General features: G+C 47.4%; 1 protein-coding gene across 4 annotated transcripts in view; it reads right to left on the reverse strand.

Moving 5' to 3' along the window:
- Nucleotides 1-95: 95 nt before the first annotated feature.
- The window catches only part of QRICH1 (glutamine rich 1), a 44998-nt gene continuing 23199 nt past the window's right edge, over nucleotides 96-21894 (reverse strand). For all 4 annotated transcript variants that reach the window (XM_036994256.2, XM_036994257.2, XM_036994254.2 and 1 more), the window contains 8 exons: nucleotides 16884-17903; nucleotides 10096-10273; nucleotides 9340-9494; nucleotides 8169-8283; nucleotides 3200-3308; nucleotides 2733-2884; nucleotides 2327-2417; nucleotides 96-1007 (listed from right to left, as the gene is read on the reverse strand). In XM_036994256.2, coding sequence (XP_036850151.1) covers nucleotides 815-1007; nucleotides 2327-2417; nucleotides 2733-2884; nucleotides 3200-3308; nucleotides 8169-8283; nucleotides 9340-9494; nucleotides 10096-10273; nucleotides 16884-17903 — 2013 coding nt within the window. In that variant the 3' untranslated portion in view covers nucleotides 96-814. The remainder of the gene's footprint in view (nucleotides 1008-2326; nucleotides 2418-2732; nucleotides 2885-3199; nucleotides 3309-8168; nucleotides 8284-9339; nucleotides 9495-10095; nucleotides 10274-16883; nucleotides 17904-21894) is intronic.

The raw sequence follows: 21894 nt of genomic DNA on the forward strand, positions 1-21894 counted from the left end.
ACGCGGGGCGGGACCCAGGCTCGGCGCGGAGCGCATGCGTCCCCCACGACCCACCGCCCCGGGCTCCTCCCCAATAAAGAGGCGTTGTTCACCAGCCGGTTGCAAAGACGTGCTTGTCATTCTTAGTAAACAACTAGATTAAGAATACATAAGAGAAACAGAGTGGTATCTTTATATGATACACAAGTGTATGTTACAAGAATTCCATCAGGCACAGGTGCCGCAGGTTTAAGGCCTCAACGTCGGGCCAAAAGAAAAAAAAAAAAAGGCATGGTAAAGTTTTTACTTTAACATCTAAAATGTCACTTGTCGTAAAGGAGAGTGTAATAGAAATCGCCTTTAATAAATCATAATTGAAGTTCCCCTCATTTTTCATCCATTAATATGCTAAGTTTATGTCTGAGCATGAAGAAAGGCCCGAGGGTCCCTGTGGTCAGGATGCGGGCCAGTCAGAGCAGAAGCCCGCAGATCCCGCGGCGTCCACCCATCCTTAGTCCCAGCTTCTGGAGGAAGGGAAGGGGCCACGTTTCTCCTAACAGGCCCCACTCAAAAAAAACAAAAACAAAGCCAGCCAGCAACTTTCGAGGACATCTGGCCCTCGGGAAGCCCAAGCCCCCACAGGCTGAGGGCTCTGCCGCGGCACATTTACCAAGATGCACAGGGGGCTGTTTCCTTTTACATTTCAAACAGAAACAGTCTGATGGGCTGCAAAACTACACCAATATAAAAAGAAAAGAAAAAAATGGAGGCTTCTTCTTCAGTGTGAAAGTCTGTTTCTGTCCTCAATGGTCCCCCTGCCCCACGGCTGACGCCCTCAGTGCATGGTGCCCGCGCTGGCCACCGCGATGGCCTCCTGAATTTCTCGTATCACCAGGATCCGAGTCAGCATCTGTCCCATCTGCTCTCTGCTGATAGGCTGCACTGAGTACCAGATCGGGCTGTTGGGGGCCACCACCGGCTCGGGTGTCAGGTAAAAGGTGTCATTCCGGCCTTTCACACTCTGGGGGCTGAAGAACACATCAATAAGAGCTGGATAAAACCACGTCCATGTCAAACCTTCCACCTCCACCCTCTCAGATACTTGTAGGCAGCAGCAGGAAGGCAGCAGGCCTGAACCCCCTGCAGCCAAGCACGCGGGCCTCCTCTGGGCCACTGCGAGTGCCAGAGGTAGGGCGCCTCCTCACACGCCGCCAGCCGCGGTGCCTCTGACCGACCCCCTCACCCACCCACCCCGGCCCGAGGACTCCCAGAGCTCAGGTGCTAGAGCCCAAGCACATCCCCCTTGGAACGACTTCACCACCCGGAGGCGCCACCTCCAGATCTTTTCTCCTATTGTTTCCTCTACCCTACCCACGCCACTGAAAATCCCTCAGTCCCTACCTCGGGCACTCTGACTCTGAGGCTGCGGTCCTTCCCTGCTTCATCCCAGGCCCCTCGTGTGCTGTGCCTCCTACGACTACTTACACACAGCACATGCCACCCTCTAACAGCCATCCAAGCAGCCACTCAAGATCCACCAAAAGGATACTGCATGCCAGGCCCGCACTGGCTGCTGATATTGAAGAAATGAGCAAGACCCGAGAGCCCCTGCTTTCTGGAGCTCAGAGACGAGAGAGCAATTTAAGTCACACAAGCACACAGACCGAGCACACATGCACGAGCAGCAGCCTGAGGCGACAGGCAGGGAGTCTGGAAAGGCTTCCCCAATAAGGCTGTTTCTGAGTAGAGAGATGGGAGCTGACTAGCAAAATGGGTGGGAGAACGGGGGTTTCCTCAACAGGGAAAAATCCCACACTGAGGCCCTGAGGGAGGGAGCCCATGACCGCTGTGAGCGAGGAGGGGCCACTGCGTCTCGAGTCTGGGGCCCCACGGCACAAGCCTGGTGAGGAGCAGCACGCAAGACGCCTTGCTGGTCACATCAGGGCCACCCTTCCTCTTTGGAGTAAAAAGAAACTACTAAAGATTTTACTCTAAGTAATGTTAATTCCTCCAATGCAGAGGTAACACGACAAAGCGCACAGGCAAGAGACAGCAAAAGCCAAGGGAGAGTCCCTCGGACCAAAGGCAGTAACAAAAGATCAAGGCCACTAAGATGCAGGGCTGTGCTCGACGCGATGGGGCAGCCTCTCGGTGCCCTCCCGCCCCTCCTGTACTGCCCTCTGGTGACAGGGCGCCCACAGGGAACAGGGACCCGTTCCCAGCACAGTGCTGGGCCCATCACGTGAACGGTACTACTTCTCCCTCTCCGTTTGTACTAGAGAATCCTCTGCACAGAGGCACATGTGCGCGCACACGGGGTCACCCGGTCACAGCAAAGCCTCCTCACCATTTAAAGAGGTAGAAGTCGTAGAGCTTGATGGGGCATCTCAGCGGATTCTCTGGATTTTCTGTCTGTTCTGCATACATGTCATCTGTAACTGTAAAACACCCCCACCCCAACACACACGGCGTCAACTGCTTCAGCCGAGCCCAGGATAGGAGACGGGCTGCTGGCCGCCCCAGCCAGGAAGTCCAGGGCCAGTGGGGTGGGGTGAGACATGATGGGCCTGACGAGAACAGGCAACTATCTTTCCTGGGGCATCTCTGCCTCTAGAAGGGTTTGAAGTTTCTGGCTAGGGAGAAAGGAATGGAGAATTCCCGTCCAGCAAATCCAACCTTCACACTCATCACTAGCCCCCCCGGGCCCAGGGCAGGACGGGTGGCACCTGTTTCTGCAGCACCTCCTCCCGTACCTTTCTGGCCTGTCTGGTGTATCCCAAGTGCCTTCAGGTACCGAATACTCGTGCTTTTATCCTTAGGGTTGGAGGGGTTCTTCTTGGTCTGTCGCAAGACCTTGGAGAAGGCCAGCTTCATGTGCTGGTCCACTGTCTTCAACAGGAAGTATCTGTACCACGAGCAAGGGCGAGGCAGAGGGAGGGGGCCGGGGGCAGGCGTGACTTACCGTCCTCCGGCAGGCGCTGGAGGAGCCACCGCTCGCGCTCCCGCGTCCGGCAGGCCCACACCCGCACACACTGTCTAGCGGGGCAGCCTGATGGCAGGGGGGCGGCAAGGCTGTCTGCCTCACTGGGCGCCACACCCAAGGGAGCCAAGTCGGGCGAGAGCTCTCAGCAGCCCACACGCTCTCAAATGTGTGTCCGAGGAACTCAGAGGTCCGCCTAGACAGTCTCCACCTAGTCACTAGCACCTCCAGCACACTTACTTGGTGTTAAAGAACATGAGGGTGGTCAGCAGAGTGGACGGGGAGTGGGCCCCGAGCTGCTTGCACTCCCACAGCATCTCCTCGGTCACATGGCTGGGCAGGACGTAGCCTAGGGGGGACAGTGCTGCTGCAGCAGGGGGGCCGGAGGGTGGCCTGTGGCCCCACGCAACAGAGCCGCAAGGCACGGCAGGACCATGCAGGACGCGTTTGCCCCAGGTCTCCCCAGGGTAAGGCAGAATCATCTGGGATGCTGGTTAAAACAAGAACAGCTGGGTCCCAGCCCAAATTTCTGGGACCTGGTAACACACATTTCTAACCATTTCCTAAGACCACACTTAGGAAGCACTGCCCTTACCTGATGTTAACTTTTCCTCTAATCCCAGGTTAATGTGGGCCGTAAGGACAGCCCTCAGGGAGAGCAAAACACACGTTAACTGTAGGCCAAATTCTGCATACATACCTATTTCTCTGGAAAGAGGGTACAGAGCTTTCATCAGATTTTCAAAGGTACCCAAGGGCCCAGAGAGCGGGCACACATGCCTCAGTGTGCCTTGCTGAAATAAACTCTTCGGTGCCCCCATCTCTAGAAACAAAGACCATTCTCATCCCCTCTGGATAAGGGGCAGCTGATACTCAGAACTACCCCAGGTTTTCCCCGACAGGGCAGGCATTACTGGGAAACACTGGTTCATAAGGAAACTGAGAGCTGGGCAGGGACAAAGGCTGATGTTTGACCAAAGGCCTGAGCCACCAGGCCCACACGAAAGGAAGGTGGCACTGGGTTCATCACCAAGCCCCCGCCACAACTTCATCCAACAGCCAATGTGCAAGTGTTTGTGTGCCAGGCACAGAGAGCACGAGGAAACAGCAGACACCGGCGTTCTCTTGCAAGAGGTTCAGGATCCCCAGACAGGCAGCAAGGGGCCGCTTCCAAGAGGCAGGGGAAGAAACACAGTCCCATTCTCAATCCTTGCCAAAGCTGGCCCTCCGGCTCCACAAGCATGCCCCATCCCCTTCAGGCACCTCTGCCTCTAATCTTCAGTTCTGTGGCCCAGTGGCAATGAAACAAGGTCCCTAGTCTCAGATAGGTCTGAAGCAGGTCAAGGGGCAGAAGAGAGCCCTCACCGGGGAAGGCCAGCCCTAGGATGGTCCCAGGCATTCCCAGACAAACCCTATTTTCTCTGGGTCACTCTGTCATTTGTTGTCACTTCCCTAGCTTTAATCACTTCTTTACAACACAACATGAAGTTCAATGCCTGAAAACCAGTGCTCCTGACATGGGAGAAGGGAGATGCACAGACATCATATAAAAGCCCTGTAAGTTGTACATATGAACTGCAAGCATCAAAATGATCTTTTACTTTCTATTTTTTAGTTCTGTCCCCTGCAAGGCTTAGAAACAACAATCAACCCAGGAGCAATGAGCACTCCCAGCAACAAGACTATGGTACTAAAACACCATTTACCACTAAAAGAAACGAGGCTCCATGGAGGATTGACTGATTCCACACTGGGACAGGAAACTTCCAAAATGAGCTTAGAACATTTTGGCAAATCAGAAATCAAGAAAGCAGTGTTGTGTCAAAAGAACTTAAGGGCCGATTTAAAGAGGCTCCAAATGTCCAAAGATGGGCCAATTTGTGCATTAGCAAAGGTAACAACTACAATGGAATGAATCATATTAAGCATGTTTAAATTCATTAGTTCACAATTAGTCTTAAAAAAAAAAAAAAAGCTAAATGATTATCACTGGGGGGGGGAAGCTGGTAAGCCAACTCCTGTGAAAACTGCTAAGCAAAGGAAAAGAAACTCCCCGTTAGCCTGCCTCTTCTATAAAATCTAACTTACAGATTCAAAGGTTTGACAAGGAGGAGGTTTCGCCCTGTACGTCAGCAGCATAACAATGAAACCGTCAGCAGCATAACAATGAAACAGTAGTAACATCAGAACTCTCCTCTTCAACTCCTAATCAATTAACGGATCCAGACAAACAGGCATCTGGATAACCTTGCCAAAAATACAATACAAAAATCAAAACCTGATCAAGTCTTTATATGTAACTACCAATTAACTGTAAATACAGAGGACAAGAATATGTTAAAACTACACTGTGGGGATGTCATTAGCAAACATTAGCCTACACGACAATTTAAAAGGCTAGTTTTTTTTCATACATGAATTGCAAGAAAAAAATTGAAGGGGGAAATTAAAGATTAAAACCACACATCAGCAATTTTGATATGTGGGCCTTTGCACCTTGACTCACAAAAAATTTGTGACATGAGACAATGAGAAATTCAAAGGGTTCATTTTGATGACATTACGGAATCATCTTTTCTTTAAAAAAGCATGAGAATGGCATTGTGGTATGTTAAGAATACATTAAAGTATTCATGGATAGTGTCTGGGATTTACTTCAAAATAATGTGGGAGGGGCAAAACAGGCAGGCGGCGTACACATGAAACAAGATTTCCCAGGGACAGTAAGTACATGGAAGTGTCATTAATCTATTATGTTAATGTTTACATGTGCTTGAAATTTCTGTAAGAAAATTATTTAAAAACCAACTTTGCACAGCCACACTTGGCTTGAACATCTGCAAATCCTGTAGGAGTGAGTGAGTTACTCAGTCTGCAACGACAGCCCCTCCAAGAGGCATCCCCTATGATACCCTGAACACTTTCTATTCCCTTGTACTTTGCTCTTCAAAGCACTAAATCATAAATTATTTTATTTACATACCCTACTAGGCTATATATAAATTTTGTTCACTATTATATTATCTACACCAAGAATACTGCCTGACACATAGGCACTCAAAAATTGTTTAACCAATGCATTTTTGTTTAAAGAAAATGCTAAGCATGTTAACTATGTGCAGTGAAGAATGTTAATCAGTCAGAATCATTTCACAGTATATACATAGATACGGAAGCATTATGCTGTACACCTAAAAAACTAGTATGTCAATTCTCTCTCTCTTTTTTTAAAAAGATGAAGGAAAAAGAAAAAAAAGGTGGGGGGGATGGTACAGCAGCATAGTTTAATAAATAGCAAAACCAGCAATAAAATTCAGATATTCATGTGGATGTAAGTTTTCAACTCATTTGGGTAATTACCAAGGGGAGTGACTGCTACTCTTATGAAAATGCCAAACGGCCTCTGAAGTGGCTGTACCACTCTGCATGCCCACCAGCGCCAAGAGTGAGAGCTGCCCTGCATTGGGTGCCTCCAGCGGTTTGAGACGTCAGTCCTTCTGACAGGTGCCCGGTGGTATCTCGTGGTTTCACCCTACAATTCCCTCCCCTGATGATATATGATGAGCATCTCTTTATACAGGTATCTGCAATCTCTGTATCTTCATTGGTGGAACATTTGTCCACATCTTTCGCCCTTTTACATGAGGCTGTCTTCTTACTATCGAGTGTTAAGAGCTCGGTGTACATTCTGGATACCAGCCCTTCATCAGCTACGTGTTTTGCAAAGACTTTCTCCCAGTCTGTGGCTTGTCTCTTCATTCTCCTAACAGTGTCTTTCGCAGAGAAGTTTTTAATTTTAATGATATCCAGCTGACTGAATTTTTCATTTCACAGACTGTGTGCAGGGTGTTTTATGTAAGAAGTCTGCACCAAACCCAAGATCAGCAAATTTTCTATTTCTAGGAGTTTTATAGTTTTTAGTTTTACATTTAGCTCTAGGACCCTTTTCGAGCTGATTTTATGGAGGGTGTGAGGCCTGCGTCTAGACTCATCTTGGCATGTGGACGTCCAGCTGCTCCAGCACCGTCTGTGGAAACCCGCCCCCTTCACTGAACTGCCGGTGCCCCTCTGTGAAAGGTCAGTTGGTTATGTTTGTGGGGCTCTACTTCTGGGCTCTATTCTGTCCCCCCTGACCTGTTCTTTCACCAGTAACCTGTACACAATGTTTCAGCAGCTTTATTCATAATTGCCAAAACTTGGAAGCAACCAAGATGTCCTTCAGTACATGATGGATACACAGGCTGGTCCAGCCATACAATACAACATTAATTTGGCAATAAAGGAAGCCATGAAAAGACACACACGAACATTAAATGCATGTTGCTGAGTGAAAAAAGTCTGAAAAGGCTACAGACTGAATTATTCCAATTCCATGACATTCTGGAGAAGGCAGAACTAGAGAGACAGTAAAAAGATCAGTGGTTTCCAGGGCTTCAGGGGAGGAAGTGAGGAATGAATAGGTGGGATGCGGGACTGCAGAACAGCAAGACTGCCGCACGGCACCGCAGACACACGTCATGACACATCTGCCGAAGCTCGCTGAATGGGCGCACCCAGTGAGCCCTAATAAAAACTCTGGACTTAGCATAAGTACTGTATCAATACTGGCGCATCAAGAAAACTACAGAAACATACCACACTAATACAAGAGAATACAGGGGAAATGCTGTGTGAAAGAGCATACAGGAATTCTCTGCACCTCTGGCTCAATTTTTCTGTAAATGTGAAACTGCTCCAAAAAAATGTATTAAGAAAAAAAACACATACACACACAAAACCTTAGACATTCTACTGCAAAGCTCATGTTCTTTCCAATGTGACATGCTGCGCAGGGGGTTACCTATGGGTAAAGTAAAAATAATGTTCTAAAATAGAACATTTGTTCAAACATAAGGATAAAACCCTCAATACGTAACAGGAGTAACCTACAAACAATTTGTAATCGTTAATTTTGCCAATGATTCTAATAATAGGAAAAAAGAGTAACTATCCCATGCTCTGCATGCCCGTGTTCTTGCTAGGACCAGCCAGGTTGTCTGTCTGGTGAGCAGCGCCCGTTCCACATCAGGCCAAGCAGCACAGAAACTGCTGCTGGGGCCTGGGGCTAGGGCCCCCTCACCCCAACGCTGCACCAGCACCAGCCTCACGAGCGTCTGCTCTTTTTCAAACCCAGATGGGAAAGACATCCAAGGGCTAGGAAGACTCTTACCAAGGGGAGTGACTCGGGGCTGAACATCCTTCAGAACTTCATGCAGCCACTCCGTGAATCGAACATAATAAAGATCAGAGAAAATGTCATCCACCCGTCCGTTTTCAAAAAGATACTAGAAGAAAAACAACCAATTAAAAGTGTTTGGTAGTTGCCTGAGTAAGACTTTCAGAGGAAGTAAGACATTCTTCTAACATGCCATCGCCTCCCCCACCTATTCCCTCCCCTTAAGAAGCCACACAGCAGGTCAGAGCCAGGCAGCCTGTGACACTCCCACACATGCTTCCTATGATGTGACCTGACTTTCCGGGCACTCTCCTGGGGTTAGCGGAGCCAATTTTGTGAAGATATTTCACTCAGGCAGGCACTACCTTGTGGTAGCAAAAACATGATGCAGGCTCTGGGGCCAGCCTCTTAGTAATGGTGTATATTAAATAACTCGTATGAGTCTTTTAACTTTCAGGGCTGTTTTCTTGTGTGTATGTAAATGGAGATACCCATGCCTGCCTTCCAGGGCTGGGGAGAGCATGGAATGAGAGGGAGTGTGGAAAGCAATTCTCCCAGCTCCCTGGGTGAGGTACAAACAGGCAAGCAGGTTTTCTCAAGCCCAGACAAATGGCGAGTCCCAGCCAGCAAGGGCTCTAGAGTCCACAACACTGTGGGCTCCTCCACAAGAGCATTCAAACACCAAGAAACCCACCTCCACTCTCCTAAGCTGCCTGTCCTCAAGTGAGCTTCCCTGTTATGCTTCACCTACAATGCCCTGAAGATCAGTTGTATATTCTAGCTGGACTCCTTCAAGCAATCACTTGTCACTCATGATGGGACAAGCCAGCACCAAGGTCTACTCTGGGTAAGTCACCTTTATGCACAACATAGGTTACTTTAACAGAAAGAGTGTTACATAAATGCTTTGTGAATTAAAAAGAAAAAAGGCTCCAATGTAATATACCAAATAATAGAACAGAAGGTTCTCTAAATGGTGGGATTATGGATGCTCATTCTTTTAAGTGAACATGTACTCTTTTGCAACTTTAAAAAATGTACATTTAAAACCTCATAAAGTTGAAAGAGATGTCCTTATTGTTAACCACTTGCTTGTCATTTTACTAAGTTGAGTAACCAATGGGAACACAGCTCAAAAATGTTCCTGTGAAGTTCTGTTTCCTACCTTTTGAATACACAGGAAAATATAGTAGAGCACATCTGGGTCATAAGGTTCACCTTCTCCATTTCGAGCTTCCCTTGTCATTAGACAGAGCCCGTAATTCAACTCGGCCACAGCAGAAGAGATGAGATCTTCCTGGAATCGCAACAGTTGGCGCCCTGAAACACAAGGCCCTAAGGTGAATGGGGGGCCTGGGAGCAAGCATCTCTCTACTGGCCGCTCGTGTCCCTGGAAGCAGGACTCAGAGCAGTGGCCACCAGGTGTCAGGATGGAAATGGTCACTTGTGTCTATGGTCAGAACTGGCTACCAAGACTGTATATCCTACTATACCGAGGACTTCCTTTCCACAATCCTTCCCACCTCAAATTAGTAGGTAGCCCCAAATTAGTAGGGCCAAGGCATGAAAGCTAAAACCCCCAATGCGCCTCTGCAATGTGAGGAAGCATACAAGCATACTGCTAAGGACGAAGGGCCTGAGCACACTCGCTGCTTCCTATCGCTTTCAGAAGTGGCTCTGCCCATCTGCGAGGTCGACTCCAGAAATCCATGTGTACAAAAATGCCTGGTCTGGGGCAAACCTCACAAATCCTGGTCATTTGCAGCAGGTCAGGCCTATGTGCTGCTTGTCGTGAAGTCAGCATACCACTTCAGATGGTGCTCCCTAGACCCCAGAGCCAAGGGACACCACTTTTCCGCTTCAGTTCCACTGCATTTTAGACAAGAGCCCACCTCCTTCTCCCTCCCTAACAAACACTCACTCCCAATGGGTGCCAGTCTGTTCTGAGCATCCTTCTCTAGCTCAGCGTTCTTGGTCTGGGCCCAGTTTTTCCATACTTCCAGCCCTTCTTCTGGCTTCAGAGAATTTGGAAGCAGAAGTTCTGGGGAAGACTGTGGCTGTGACTGGGGTTCAACTTCAGCAACCTGGACGGTCTGAGCCTATGAGAGAGAAACCATGGAAGTGTTTTGCATCATGCCCTTTGGCAAAACCGCCAGAAATATGTTGCTTATAGATCATTGAATAAAAACATCTCCCTCCGCCTTGCTGTCCTGCTTTCAAAGACCTTTGAATGCCCTACTCCTCACTCCAGGTAGCATATTCTGGTGCAACACTTCTCAGCCTGCTCTACTTTTGAATCTCTGATTTGAAAACACCGATAACTGGGCTCTACCCTGAGGATCTTTTTTTTAACACTTCAATAAAATTTATTTTAAAATGAAATTCAATTTGTGGGAAGGTTTAAGTTCGTAATTCAGTCTAATTATAGTTCTGTTCAGTGTTTCTTTCTTTTTGCGTCAGTTTTGCTAGTATTTTCTAAGAATTTGTTTCATTTAAGTTGTCCAATTCATTGGTGTATAGTTATTCAGAGCATTCTCTTATAATCCTCTTTATTTCCATAAAGTCAGTGGTAATATCCCCACTTTCATTTCTGATTTTAGTAATTTGAGTTTTCCCTCACTTGGTCAGTCTAGCTAAATGTTTGTTGATTTTGTTGATCCTGCCAAAGAAACAACTTCTGGTTTTGCTCATTTTCTCTATTTTTTCTATGTTATGTATTCCATTCTAATCTTTATTATTTCCTTCCTTCTGTTTGTTTTGGGTTTAGTTTACTCCTCTTCTTCTAGTTTCTTAAGGTGGAGAGTTTGGTTATTATTTGAAATTTTACTTAAAAAAATTGTAGGTGTTTATAGCTGCAAATTTCCCTCTAAGCATTGCTTTTACTACATCCCATAAAGTTTGGTATGTTGTGTTTGCTTTCTTATTCATCTCAAAGTATTTTCTAATTTTTCTTGTGATTTATTATTTGACTTGTTGGTTATTTAGTATATTAATTTCCACAAAATTTTGAATTTCTCAAATTTCCTTGCATTACTGATTTCTAATTTCATTCCATTGTGGTCAGAAAACATACTTGCATGATTTCAGTCCTTTTAAATGTACTGAGACTTGTTTCATGGCTTGGTGTGTGGTTTTACCCAGCTGCCGCACTTGAGAAGACTGTATATCTCCTGCTGCTGTTGGGCGGAGTGTTCAGTGGGTATTCTAAGGTCTAGATGGCCTGAGGATCTTTTTATAAGGGGGTTATCAGTCTTTTAAAAACTCTCTCACATTAAAAAAATCAATTCTAATTTTAGTCACTGCTCAGAACTACTGGCCCAAAGCACTGCTCATCAAACTATAATGTGCGAACAGATCACTTGGGTATTTTATTAAAGGGCAGATTCTGATGGAAAAGGTCTCAGGTGGGACCTGGGATTCTGCACTTCTAACAGACTCCCCAGTGAGGGAGCTGGTCTGCAGACCACACTCTGAGCATCAAGGTCTTGGAGCAGTACTGGTAAACGTGGTTGCACTTTAAAATCATCTGGGCTGCTTTTAAAAAGTACTCATTCAGGAATGGACTAACAGTTACCAAAGGGAAAGGGACTGGGGAGGATGGGTGGGAAGGGAGGGATATGGAGGGGGGTGTAAGAAAGGGGGCATTATGATTAGCATGTATAATGTGGGGGGGCACGGGGAGGGCTGTGCAACACAGAGAAGACAAGTAGTGACTCTACAGCATCTAACTACGCTGATGGACAATAACTGTAATGGGGTATGTGGAGGGAATTTGGTGATGGGGGAGTCTAGTAAACATAATGTTCCTCATGTAATTGTAGATTAATGACAAACAAACAAACAAACAAATAAATAAATACTCATTCAATATGGATGGAGCTAGAGGATATTATGCTCAGTGAAATAGGCCAGGCAGAGAAAGACAAGTACCAAATGATTTCTCTCATTTGTGGAGTATAACAATGAAGCAAAACTGAAGGAACAAAACAGAGGTAGACAAACAGACTCCAAGAAGGGACTAGCGGTTACCAAGGGGGAGGTGTAGGGGAGGGGGGGGAGGCAGGGAGGGCAGGTGAGGACTGGGGGAGAAGGGGATTGAGGAGCATTATGATTGGCACTCATGGTGCGGGTGGGGGGTGGGCCATGGGGAAGACAGTACAGCACAGAGAAGACAAGTAGTGACTGTGGCATCTTACTGCGCTGATGGACAGTGACTTCAATGGGGTATGGAGGGGACTTGATACTATGGGTCAATGTAGTAACTACAATGTTTTTCATGTGAAACCTTCATAAGAGTGTTTATCGGTGATACCTTAATAAAATAAAATAAAAAATGAAAAAAAAGGAAAGCATATAAAGTATCTTGCAGTGTCAGAAAGCAAGATGGGAAGAGGTTTATTTAAGGGACACAGTAGCCAGCTTAAAAGGGCTCCTACTGGCTCCATTTGTGATAGTTTGAGCTTCAAAAGGAATATGACAGCAGTGAAGTAAAACACATTGGACTCAAACAAAAAACAGCAGAACAACAGAACCACAATAAATCCATAGTGATACTCACAAATGAAATAAACCAAAGGAAAAAAAAAGTAGCCTTGCCCAAGCGACATGCCCAGCTTCCGATTTACTTGGTCTAACACGGGGACCTGCCATCGATGTTTCTAAAAGCTCCCAGTTCACTCTAATGTTCAGCGCAGTTGAGAACCATCACTCAGAAAAAGAAGGTGCGAGCTGAGCCTCTCCCACCATTGTAAATGAGAGGGTGGCGCGAGGCTCTGTCTGCTTCTCTCACATTTCTTCTCACTGACACGGCTCTGGCTCATCAGGGCAGCTTCTGAAGACAGGAGGCACCTCTCTGGCTTCCTGCCTCTGCAGGAAGAACGGTCCCTCTCTCGATGGCCTGACAGGCGAGCCGTGCATACAACAGGGCGGAAATGTCCACGGACCTCAATCTCAATCCCCACTGGGAGACAGCCACCAACACGCACACTGGGCATGGGTTCTCGGGTCTCACACACATTTGTTCCTAACAAATTCCCCAGAGCGATTCTCCATGCCCATGCCTACCTGAGGGCTGAGGAATGTCAAATCACTCAAACTAGAGGGCAAAGTAATTCATACATGACATGTCAATTTGCTTATCAAAAATAACAATAAAAACTATCCCACTAGTTTTAGTAAGACATAATTAGACAAGGAGACACAGCAACCCCAGTGCTAGGCCCTTAACTGCCTGTCACTCAGAAGCTTCACGACAGACCCACTTCTCAGTTCAACTCCCATCTCCCTGGTGAGTCTCTTCATTGCCCAGTTTGGATTCCCACATCTGCAGGAATGACGGCCAGCCTGGCACCTCCTGGCAGGACCTCCCCTGAACCCACCTGGGGGGGCTGCAGCTCTCCAGCCGGACATCTCACGGCCAGCTCCGACTAACACCTGCGGACAGAACGCATCCCTCCCGTCAAGAGCGCCCTCCACACCTGTTCACGGGCACCGCCACCTACCCAAGTGGGAAGTTCAGGAGCCTGACTGAATGAGGAGGTGGGGGCCAGGGCACGCAGGACGAAGCTGCTCTACTGGCCTTTCAGCCAGGCCCCCTTCCAAGTGCCAGCCTCCACCCACTGAATGTAACATTTCCAAGAATCTTGACAACAGAAACTCTTCCACACGTGTCCAAACGTCTGATCGGGCAAGGGTGGCAGGAGCCCATGCAGGCTGACATCTACTGTAAGTAGCTTAAGTAGCACCTTATACACGCTGGCATAGAATTTTTCCTATTGATAATAAAGCCCTTGGGAAGTGACATAATCTTAATTTATTAAGAATTATTTCTGCTGATCTATGGAGAATGGACTGAAGAGCAAGTGGAAGCAGGTGCTGGTGGCCTGGACTAGGACGGCAGCAGTGGAGGGGACTTAAGAAATTCTGACAAGGTCAGTAGTAGAACCTATGTGGCTGGTTCACGAACTGGCTGGGAGGAGTGGGGGAAGCAGACTCAAGGATAGGTTTCGGCTTTGGAAAAAGGGGGGACATGGTACCACTTTCTGAGATGGGAAATTTTTGATAGTGGTAGAGGTGAAGCTAATGAACAGCTGAGATACTGTCAATAAATATAAGTAAATGGCAAGCAGAAGCTGCTGAAGGTACAGAAAGGGTCCTGGGGGAAGGTGTGGCTTACAGGTAAAGGTCTGTGCCAACGCAGCAGACAGGTTAAGACACGGGCCCCAGAGCCAGCTTGTCCAGGGCTGAATCCCAGTTCTGCCACTCACTCACTATCTGTGCCACTGGCCTGGTCGTTCAAAACTCTCTGTGCTTCAGTTTCTTCATCTATAAAACAGAGATAGCAGTACATGCCTCATTAAGACAGGTGTGAGAATAGTTAATACGTGTAACACTGCGAACAGCGCCTGACTGACAGGGTCAGGATTAGCATCTTCAGCAGCAGGAGCTGTCCCCAAGTGGATACTGGACACCATGGCCGTAGACAGAAGGCCCTCAGGGAGAAGAGGCCAGCACTGAGCTCTGTGTGGCTTAGCCAGGGGGCAGAGGAGGACGCAACAACTAAGCGTCCTGGAGTGGAGAAAGACCCAAAGGGCTAGGAGGGAGACCGGAGTGTGTGACCGCATGGACGCCCAGAGAAGAGATTCGAGAAGGCAGGTTATGGCCTGGTGTCCTGCGCTGCCGTACATGAGATAAAAGCAGACGCACCTGTTGACGTGGCCACAGGAGGGCACTGTCGTGGGCAAGTGAGGTCGGCTAGTGCAGGTAACGCTTTTGAGAACTCTGGGAACAAAGTAGAGCAAAGAAACAGGGCAACAGACAAAGGTGGATGGGACGCCAGTGGGGAGGGCTCACCCTATCTCTGGACTCACGGACAGGCAGGAAGAGCTTTCATAAAGGGCAGGCCAGGGGAAGGAGCACAACGCCATCACCAGCTCTTCTCAGGGCTCCACAGCCCTCCCGCCACAGGCTGGGAGTGCGCCAACAGCAGAGACCGCGCCCCAGCGCCCAGCACAGTCTGACAAGGAGGGCAGAGGGGTGCCTGTGGTGTGATGGCTCTTCCCAATTTCCCTTTTTCTGGTAATAATACTTGACACATGTTCTTACAAGACTTTCCCCAAGGAGACATCGGCTCTGAAGAACATGGCCTACTAAAATGAGTTCCAGAAAAGACCTCCACTGAAGGGCCCAGATACACAAATCACAGAGCCCAGTGCGACTACAAGGCCAACCTGCAAACTGGCCCAGGCCCAGGGAAGCCGAGGAGAGGCCCAGTGCCCGCTGTCCCTGTGAGCAGAAAGGGAGTGGTGAGGACGGCACAGGCCTCCCTCCCACACGTCGTCATCGTACATGCCTGTGCTGGGCTCTGTCCTGTCGCTGAGACTCTTAGGGGTCTGGAAACACTTCCTACGACAGATCAGATCAAGCCCAACCCACGGCTTTGGGAAGCTGACCCCTATGCCCTGCACTGACTCCTCTGCCATGCTGCCCAGGCCATGTCCCTTTTGTCCACCTCTGGCTCTGTGTTCATGCTGCTCTATTCTTCTGTTAGTCTAACCTACAAACCAGAGATCAAATGCCACATTTACTAAAAAGGTGCCTTTTTAACCTAGAATGAGTTCTGGGTTCCCAGTGTGTCTCTGTGTGTGACACACAATGTCACACCAGACTGTGCTGCCTTATAAGTAACTCAGCAACAGGAATCATATGCTCACTTCCACAACTAGACTATACGCTACACGAAGGAATGACTCTGCGTCACTCTACTTCTAGGCCTGGCCACTGGATGTCTAGTAGGTCCTTAACAGTCACCAAAGGGGATACACTGCCGCCTATGAACCAACCTGGTGAGGCTCTGCCAAACCAATCATGTGTGACCTGTGTTTCTCAGTGTGGTACCCGGCCTAACAGTGCCTTATTTGTGCCAGCTCCTGCGCAGGCTTTCCCAAGAGCCCCTGCCCTCCGAGGCACACCGTCTTCAGGTACCCGTGAGACCAGAGGCCCTATACCCGCTCGAAAGGTCCACCGGACAAGGGACTGGGAAGTTTACTTATAGTCTTGAAAGACGGGTCTATCCACACCTCTGTGACAGCCTTAAAAGGATTAACCACTAGAAAAGATAAAAGAGAGTTCTATTTTGGCAACTTTTCTGTAAACCTAAAAGTATTTCAAAATAAAAAGTTTTAAAACTATTTCAACGTAACCACCAGAAAGCTGGGTTAGTGAAAGCTAATCTTCACTTTTCAGGAACATGACGGCACCTTTGAGAGGCCCCACAGCACAGGTAGTGAGCAGTTCACACCACCCAAAGGTGCTCCCTTTCCCAGCCCCAGCATCTGCTAGGGGTTTGAGACGTTCTGATCCAGCTGCACTGTGAGGACGGATGACACTGAGGACCCATCTCCCCATGGTGAGTGCACAGCCCGTGATCTGTTCAAGTCCCAGGACACAGGGCCGCACGTGGGTGGCCTGTGAGTCTCTACCAAGAACTCTGCTCTTCCTGAAGACAGACTGCATGGAAGTGCCCCAGGCCCCCACCCCCAATGCAGTTCCCGGCCGTTTCACCTATGTCTCATCTCCCCCACCCCAACCCCACACTAGGGCAAGACCAGCATCCTGGCAGGAAGCAGGCCAGAGGCACCAGTGGCCGCCAGCACACCCTGTGTTGCGCCAGGTCGAGGGAAGAGGCGGCCTCAGACAAGTGCCACTTACTGAACACGGGACCTGGAGCTGCTGCGGCGGTGGTGGCGTCTGCTCCTGCGGGGGCTGCTGTGGCTGCTGCTGGGGGTCCCATATGTGGACAGTCTGAGCTGTATTCTGGTACGTGCCTGCCACGGCCTGCACAGCCACTGGAATGTGGATGTTGCCATTCATGAACTGTGCTGGAAAGAGAGAGTTTGCCAGGGTCTGCACCACCTCTTCATGGGAGTTTTTCACTACAGATGTGGTGCCCACCATCTTCTCCTTGTCATCCTCAAGCTTCACAGCTGCCAGCGCTGTGGGCGAGCCACTGACATGAACTGTGTTGTAGGCTTCCTGGGGAATGGCGATGTGCGTAATGCTCTGCTGCTGAGGGTCCCCCCGGGGCTGGGCAGAGTACACAGGGATGGTCCAGGTCTCTCCAGTAGGGCTAGTAATGGTCCCAGTGGCACTGTACAGGTGGGCACTGTCTACCGTCAGTAGGTCCGGCCTCAGAGACACGTAACTCTGCTGCTGGCCCTGTGGGATGGCCAGCACAGTGGCCACCGGCTGCCCTGAGATGGCATAGGACACAGTGATGGGCATGTCCACTTTGCGCTTCTTCACCGGCTGAAGGACGCTGGCAGTGCCGACCCGCCGCTCCCCTTCCCGGGGTGAGCCCTGCTGGGACGGTGGTGGGGAGAGAGCGCCCACGGTCTGGATTTGGATCTGCTGGCCCCCAGCAAAAGACTGGCCAGCCACCAGCTGGGCCTGGATCTGCTGATGGGGGATGTGCTCCTCCGGGATCTCAGCGGCCTGGATCTGCTGGGCCGCCTGCACGTGCTGCACCTGGATCTGGGCTGCCTGCAGCTGAGAGGGGCTGGGGCTCTGCAGAGATGGGGTCTGGATGGAGGGGGCTGCCGACTGCGGGGCTTGGCCTTGGATCTGCACCTGGACCTGGATGGGCTGTTCTGCAGGTTGGTGGACAGTGAGCTGCGGGGAGAGCTGCTGCGCCGAGACCTGCTGCGGAGACTGCTGCACCTGCACCTGCACCTGCAGTGACAAGGCCTCAGTGAGCATGTGCATCCCAGACCCTTGCACGGCCCCACCGCACACTCAAAGCCACCCGCTCCCCACCCCCACCCCACCCCCACCCTGCTCTTTTAAAGCTTCACCCCTTTGTTTCTGCACATTAGCATAGCAGTATGAGTGTATGACTTATAAATATTTAAAAACTAATTTATCCATGGTAAGTGAAAAGAGTTGCAGGGACCGATGGTCTAAAAACTCAGAAAAACAAGTACGTTCCACAGGCATTCAATTCCCAATTCAGGATCAAAACTACCCCTACCACAAGCAAGTGGAAAATGGAGCAGAGACAAAACTCTTCAATCTCTTTTGGCTATATCTCAAACTTTGCTGCTAAAATGCAGGCACTGATGAATGATTCTCTAAGAGTGCTTATTCCAAATACCTCTGTTTTACTTACAAGCCATTAAAATGCTACACCATTCTTGGTAAGTTAACTTAAGGTTAGCGTATTATTTCTGGATCACTGACTTCTGAGAATAACACAGCTCGTGTCTCACTGCTGTCACGTCAGCACAAAGAGCAGCATGAAAGGATACTATTCATGGTTATGTCATTAAAAAAAGAATTTTCCACCACACGCAACGTATCTAAATTGCTCTAAACACAGGCAGGAATTAGGAAGATAGAAAACAAAAAGGCAAATGAAGGACTCTAGTAACAGAACACGACACACCACAAAAGACAGCCAAGGATGGGGTTGGGGCAACTGGCTATGCCTATGAAAAGATGAGCTGACCCCTTCCTCATATCATACACACAAAAAAAAGGGACGGCATCTGAACAGACATTTCTACAAAGAAGATACGCAAATAGCGAATAAGCACACATGTTCTTGGGACCGACCTCAGAGCAACAGAATCAGAAATTCCAGGAAATGGGACAGCAATCTATATCTTAACACGTCCCCCAAGTAAAGGATGCACCCTCAAGTTTGAGAACAAGTGCTTTACACCAAGGACATAAAGGAAACTGTGAAGCCAATTACTACAGAACGGCAGTTTTCAAGCTTTCCGGTCTCAGGGCCCTCTCAAAAAATTACTGAGGACCTCAAAGAGCTCTTTAAAAGAAAAAAAAACAAACAAAAAAAACACATAGGTATAGATAGCAGTTACTGCATTAGAAATTAAAAACTAGGAAATTTTTAAAAATATAAATTCAGATAAACCAGGCAGAGAAAGACAAGTGCCAAATGATTTCCCTCATTTGTGGAGTATAACAATGAAGCAAAACTGAAGGAACAAGATAGCAGCTGACTCAGAGACTCCAAGAAGGGACTAGCGGTTACCAAAGGGGAGGGGTGGGGGAGGGCGGGTGGGGAGGGAGGGAGAAGGGGACTGAGGGGTACTATGTTTAGTACACATGGTGTGGGGGGGTCACGGGGAGAACAGTGTAGCACAGAGAAGGCACATAGTGGATCTGTGGCATCTTGCTGCACTGGTGGACAGTGACTGTATTGGGGTGTGGGTGGGGACTTGATAAAATGGGTGAATGTAGTAACCATATTGTTTTTTCATGTAAAACCTTCATTATAGTGTATATCTTAATAAAAAATTTAAGAACATATATTTTATATATACATATATATATATATATATATTCAGTAAAAACTACCACATAAACCAATTACATATTAACATAAATACTTTTGAAAAATAAGGTTTTTGGCAAAATTTGCCAAAACAAAAAATTTTTTTGTAAGAGTTGTATTATTCTGCATTCTTACAAATCTAATGGATGACTTCACTGAAGACAGCTGGATTCTCATCTCTGCTTCCGCATTCAATCTGTTGTACACACATCACACAAGGCCGCTTCAAAACTTTTTTCTTAATTTCTTCAACATTTCTAGGCTATATGGTTCAATGCAAGTTTTTTCAAATTGTTGCAAATCTCAGAAAGTATTTCCTATATACTTAATGATAAAAATCCACGTTTAAGTGGACCCTTGACATTTCAAACCTGTACTGTTCAAGGGTCACCTATATTAGATCTATTGTCTCAAAGAAACCAACTGACAGACTGATATCTAAACAAGAATAATTTTTTTTTAAAGTAAATTGAAACTTAAACCTACACTTAAGGTGATTCTCAAGAAACAAAAAGGAAAAAGCTCATCCCTAAGCCTAGTACATGCTGGACAGCCTCTGCATCTATGAGAGAGGGAACATCTGTGGGGAAAATGAACTTGGTTTTACTGCTTCAAAAAGCACTGTCTCTCACCTGTCAGCCCCTCACAAGCCATGTGGCACTTCAGTTCCCTTCACATGTCAATCATGCTTTCTCGTTCAGCTTCCTCCACCTTTTCTAGAATGTTTAATTGCTTCTTTTTTTCTGTTGATCGGAAGAGATACACTTAAAATAGCTATACCCCCGGGCTCTCCATCACACATCACGGACAGCACTCACTGCTTCCTCCTTGAGCAGGCTGACTTTCAACCTGGACACACTGCGTTCTGTGTCTACTGGGCAGCTACCAAACTGGGATTAGATCTCCAATCTGAGCGGCTTCTATTGTTACTATTTTCATGACTTCTCTCCTAGGTTCTTTGTTTCATTTGTGGTCAACTTAAGCTTTTCAGGAGTATGTTCTCAAGGTAGCCCACAGATGAGCAGCATTAACATCGACCTTGGAGTTTGTTAGAAATCCAAGTTCTCTGGAAACAAAAATACTATGTCAAAGAGATATCTGGAACCCTGTGTTCACAGCAGAATTATTTACAATAGCCAAGACATGAAAACAATCTAAGTGTCCATCAACGGATGAAGAATTTGTAGTATATACAATGGAAGATCATTCAGCCATAAAAAAAGGAGAAAATCCTGCAGTTTGCAGTAACATGGATGAACCCTGAAGGCATTATGTCAAGTTAAATAAGCCAGAGAAAGACAGATACTATATGATCTCACTTATATGTGGAACCTGAAAAACAAACTCAGAAAGATAGATCAAATTTGTTGTTGCCCGAGATGCGGAGGAACTGCATGAAGACGGTCAGAAGGCACAAACTCCAGGCTGTAAGACAACAAGCACTAGAGACGGGGTGTCCGGATGAGGACTGCAGCTCACACCCCGCAGGATATACAGGCAAGTTTTAAGTCAGTGAATCCTGAGTTCTCATCACAAGCAGAAAAATTTTTTTAATCTGTGTAAGATGATGGTCATTAACCAAACTTACTGTGGTAAGCATTTTGCAACATATATAAGTCAAATTATTAAGCCACATATCCTGAACTCATACAGTGCTGTATGTCAATTATACCTCAATAAAGCTGGTGTGTGTGTGTGTGTGTGTGTGTGTGCACGCACACAAGCACATGCAGGTTTGCAGAACAGACCCATGACCTGCTGAATCAGAATGATAAGGGGAGCCACTTCTGTTTTAAGAAACCTTCCAGATGAGTGTAACAGGCCCTAAAGTGTGATATCCACTAGTCTCCAAGTTTTATTGGACCTCACTTGTCTAGGTTCTTAACTAGTTTGCTGGTGAATAATCTACTTCTTTTTCCTCAGTGTCATTCAGAAACTGGGTAACCCAGAGCTCAACACCAGGTAAGGACTTAAGTGTTCCAAGTGAGGAACAGCGAGGAGCCCTGGGATAACACATTCATTACCCACTGGGGGTTTCCCCTTCCAAACGATCACTGAAGCTTAAAAAAAATGCACATCTAGTATCATTTCTTGATTTTGATTTACTTTATTTCTGACTAAAGTAGAAGACACGCATTTTATTTAAAAGAAAATAAACTGGGTGTGTTGGGTGAATATCCATATTCCACCTAATAAATCTTGAAAATTACTTATTAGGGAAATAAATTACTTAGGGAAATAAGAACAATTCCTCTTTCAACATTTCTCTAAGGCTGGACTGGACCGACGCCCATTAGCTAGTTACATGTTGTTAGCAGTCACATGAGATGTCATTAGTCCGAATTACCATGTGCTTTACAAGCA

The sequence above is a fragment of the Manis javanica genome, chromosome 3 (assembly GCF_040802235.1).
Source record: "Manis javanica isolate MJ-LG chromosome 3, MJ_LKY, whole genome shotgun sequence".
Taxonomy (NCBI): domain Eukaryota; kingdom Metazoa; phylum Chordata; class Mammalia; order Pholidota; family Manidae; genus Manis; species Manis javanica.